This window comes from Grampus griseus (assembly GCF_964374135.1).
Source record: "Grampus griseus genome assembly, chromosome: 6".
Taxonomy (NCBI): domain Eukaryota; kingdom Metazoa; phylum Chordata; class Mammalia; order Artiodactyla; family Delphinidae; genus Grampus; species Grampus griseus.
This window is the reverse complement of record NC_139000.1, coordinates 69,833,632-69,837,255: the sequence shown is the minus strand read 5'-3', so window position 1 is coordinate 69,837,255 and position 3,624 is coordinate 69,833,632. Positions and strand designations below refer to the sequence as shown.

Sequence of the window (3,624 nt, the reverse complement as noted above, 5' to 3'; positions counted from 1 at the left end):
CTGTAGGAAGGGAACACATTTTTGTCCCTTTGCCTGATCCCAAAGAGTCCATGCCCTGCCTGAAGCCAGAGACTGGAGACTCTTTCTCTTTGTAACAGAGAGTAAAGAAACAAGTTTATGACAGCATTAGAATTAACTGGTGCCAAGAAGAAGCCTTTTTGTAGCATGAAGGGACATCCCCAGTAAGTGGTAGGATTTCTGCATAGATCAGAGGCCTGTCCTCCAGTCTTGGTCGCTGCACTTAGCGACCTGAGGGCTGTCTTCCCTGAGAGGAGCTTCATCTTCCCACCCATAAGCTGGATCTTGCTTTGTTTCCTTTTAGCTACAGCTACTATTACATCATACTCAGCTGAAATTAAGGAAAGCCTCTCTTGCAGATGTTTCTGCAAAACCTAGAAGTTTTATTTAACTTTTGCTTTCTACTTGTGTTGTTCTGCTTTTTAGGAAACCATTAAGCTGAAAAAACAGCAGAAGGGAGTTGTGTGAATGGTGAAGAGTTTAAGTGAATAAGAAGGATGGTGTGGGAATTTCTACCTTGGAGGGGAAGGAAATACTGTGATATGGGAGTGTATCCTGGAATGATGAGAGGGAGGGAATGTGCCAGGTGCCAGAACCATTAAATAGATAGCATGTTCTTCTGCCATTTATCTAAATATTTATTCCCGTCTCTCAGATATCAATACAAGCCACCATTTCATCTCTGAATGTAAACAAGACACTTCTTTGAAATGAGGGACGAAATGACAATTTTTCAACCTTCTCTAAAATTCACGACAGAATTCTGTTTTTTTAGGCTGCCTTCTTTGGAGGTCAGTTACTGAAAAGTAGGTCACAGTTCCTGAGAATTTTATAGAAAGAGACATATAATATTCTCATATACAACTGTCTGAAGGAAAACGGGAAAAAACCTAGTATATTTTAATTCCTTACTCTAATATATGATGCTAAATGCTTTAAAAAGCATGAGTTCATTTAATATTCATAAAAAATCTATAAATATTTTGAACCCATTTTATTTATGGAAAAACTGAGGCTTAGGTTAAGTGGGTTTCGCGACATAACACGTGTACAAGCAGAATGGAATTTCAATGAAAAATTTTTTATTGTGAGTTACGGGTGATTTTTTGAGCTTTGTATTCTGGATTTCTGTTATCATTGTTAAATCTGTTTTTTACTCCTGAATTATACACAACACTCTCTTGCTCTATGGATTTCCATGGTTCATGTTATATTTTCAGATGGTTTTGACTGTTTTTTTTTCCTTTACCTTAAGTATTGAGAAAGAGGTTGCCTGATCCAGTTTCCCACTTTCCTTTTTTGAAGGAAGTCTGTCAGTCTTTATGTTCAGTATAATCTTTGTTATTTTGGAATCCACAGAAGATTGTGATATTCATAAAATTAGGAAAAATTACCAAGTAGTAATATAAAAGAATTCTTTTCGTATCTAACTCTAATATAAAATGAAATGTGTGTAAAGTTGCTGTAGTAACCAGTGTCACAATGATGAAAGTTAAGTAATGTAACTAATAAAGCCAATAATTCCAGGAAACATTACATTATCAGTAGTAATTAGATTTTTTGATGAGGGATTGAATTAGTTATCTATTCCTGCCTAATGAATTTTTTTAAATGATGAGCAGCTTACTGATATACAAAGTAGTATTAACTTAGATAAATTATCATTGTAAGTAATTAAGTCATGATTTAAAGTAAATACAATATTAAACACATTAATATGATTTGCCAGTACATCGATTACATAAAATCATTTAGAAAAAAGATATACTACGTAAAAAGGAAAACTCTGCACAGAAAAACTAACCAACATTATTTACCAGAACCTATACTATTTCCTTCTCTACCTCAGAGTCACTAACTTCTCTGATTTACGCTTCTACCTACTCCATTGTGGTTTCCGCTTATTCACTCCACCAAGCCAAATCTCATTAAGGTTGCCAATGCCATCTATATTCCTGATGTGGTATGTAGTTTCAATCCACATCTTCCATGAATCCACTGATTTCTTCTAAGCACCTTATTTTCTTAAATACACTCTTATCACTGTTCTCTGTTATTGTCCTTGTAATGTATGGCCATTCCACCTCTGTTTCCTTTGTGGCTCTTCTCTCCCCTCCCTTTAAAGGTGAAAGATCCTCAGAATCAATTTTAAGTCTTTTTCTCACTCTTCACTATCTCCCCACACGACTACCTCCATTTCCGGCTTTCATTTGCCAGATAAGGTATCTCCAGCTACAGCATTCCTTTTAAATTATAAACTCACATCTCCAACTTACAAATGACATTTGCACTTAAATGTCTTCCAGTCAACTAGAGAGGGTATCTACTGCTTTTATTTTTATTTCCTGACATTCTCCACTCTTGCTTCTGGTGAGAGAATTCATTTGTTTTTCCTTCTTCTCGTTATAGCATTAAGTATGATTATTATTTTTAGATTTCTTTCCCTTCAAAAATCAAAGAAACAAGAGGGCAGGAGCTGTATTTGTTGTGTTCACCTTTATATCCTGAGGGCAACATCCAACCTGGCTTACAGAAAGTCAGTTGTTACTTTTAATTTGAATATAATGTGATGGGTAAATGAATTGTGACATCCATTTCTTTTATCAAGTTGCACAATCAGGCTTGGTGTTTCTTTTTAAAGAATAAGCAAATACAAGAAGTTTTCTATAATAAAAATTTAATAAACAAGACAAAATAAACTAATTATAAAGAACATATTTTATTATATTACACAATTTAAGGTACACAAAATATTATAAAAATAAAAATAATTTAAATCTTATAAATAGTTAAATAAATAAATATTAAAATAGATAAATATTTAAGTACATAAATAAATATATCAGCATGGGCATCTGTGAGGGACTAGTACCTGTAGAGTAGAACATCATGTTGCTTAATATTCCTGAAAACATTTGACAAATTAATTTAATTCAGGGCATGATGAGAGCAGAAATGAAAGTCTTTGACATGGCAGCACAGGTGGAAGTGTGGTCTCGTTAGTGAGAATCATTTCCGTGTTGAACCAGGTGTGTGTCATTCCTTCCTCCTGAGTCTTTCTTGCAAGTTTGTTGATGAAGAGAAGGATCTCATGACTTCTGCTCTGACAATCTCCCAGGCACAAGGGCTGTACTTCTTCTCTTGCAGATAGACAGTGATTCTGTGGAAGTATTTCCTCACAGCCAGGATGGAGTCCTCCTTGAGCAGGGGAGTCCCTTCCAGCCCCGCCTCCTGCATCAGACAGGCTTGCAGGTCAGTGAGCTGCTGATAAAGTGCAGTGCAGAACTTGTCCAGGAGGGTCTCATCCCAAGCGGCAGCCGAGCCCTCTGTGCTGAAGAGCTGGAAGGTCTGCTGGATCATCTCATGGACGACAGCGATGGCTTGAGCCTTCTGGAACTGGTTGCCTCCAAACGCCTCCTGGGGGAATCCAAAGTCATTTCTGTCCTTCAGGCAGGAGAAGGGGGAGATTCTCCTCATCTGTTGCAGGAGCATCAGGGCCCTCGTGTTAGCCAGGCTGTGGGTCTGAGGCAGGTCGCAGCCCAGAGAGCAGTTGGAGTGGCAGCTGAGCAGCACCAGGGCCAGGAGTAAGGACAAGGTTGGGGCCAT

General features: G+C 37.4%; 1 protein-coding gene across 1 annotated transcript; it reads right to left on the bottom strand.

The window, feature by feature from the left end:
* Positions 1-3,054: 3,054 nt before the first annotated feature.
* Positions 3,055-3,624, bottom strand: LOC309823848 (interferon alpha-1-like; the record flags this gene model as incomplete). The annotated part of the gene is made up of 1 exon (XM_082656462.1): positions 3,055-3,624. The coding sequence occupies one exon, from the start codon at positions 3,622-3,624 to the stop codon at positions 3,055-3,057; it is 570 nt and encodes a 189-aa protein (XP_082512588.1).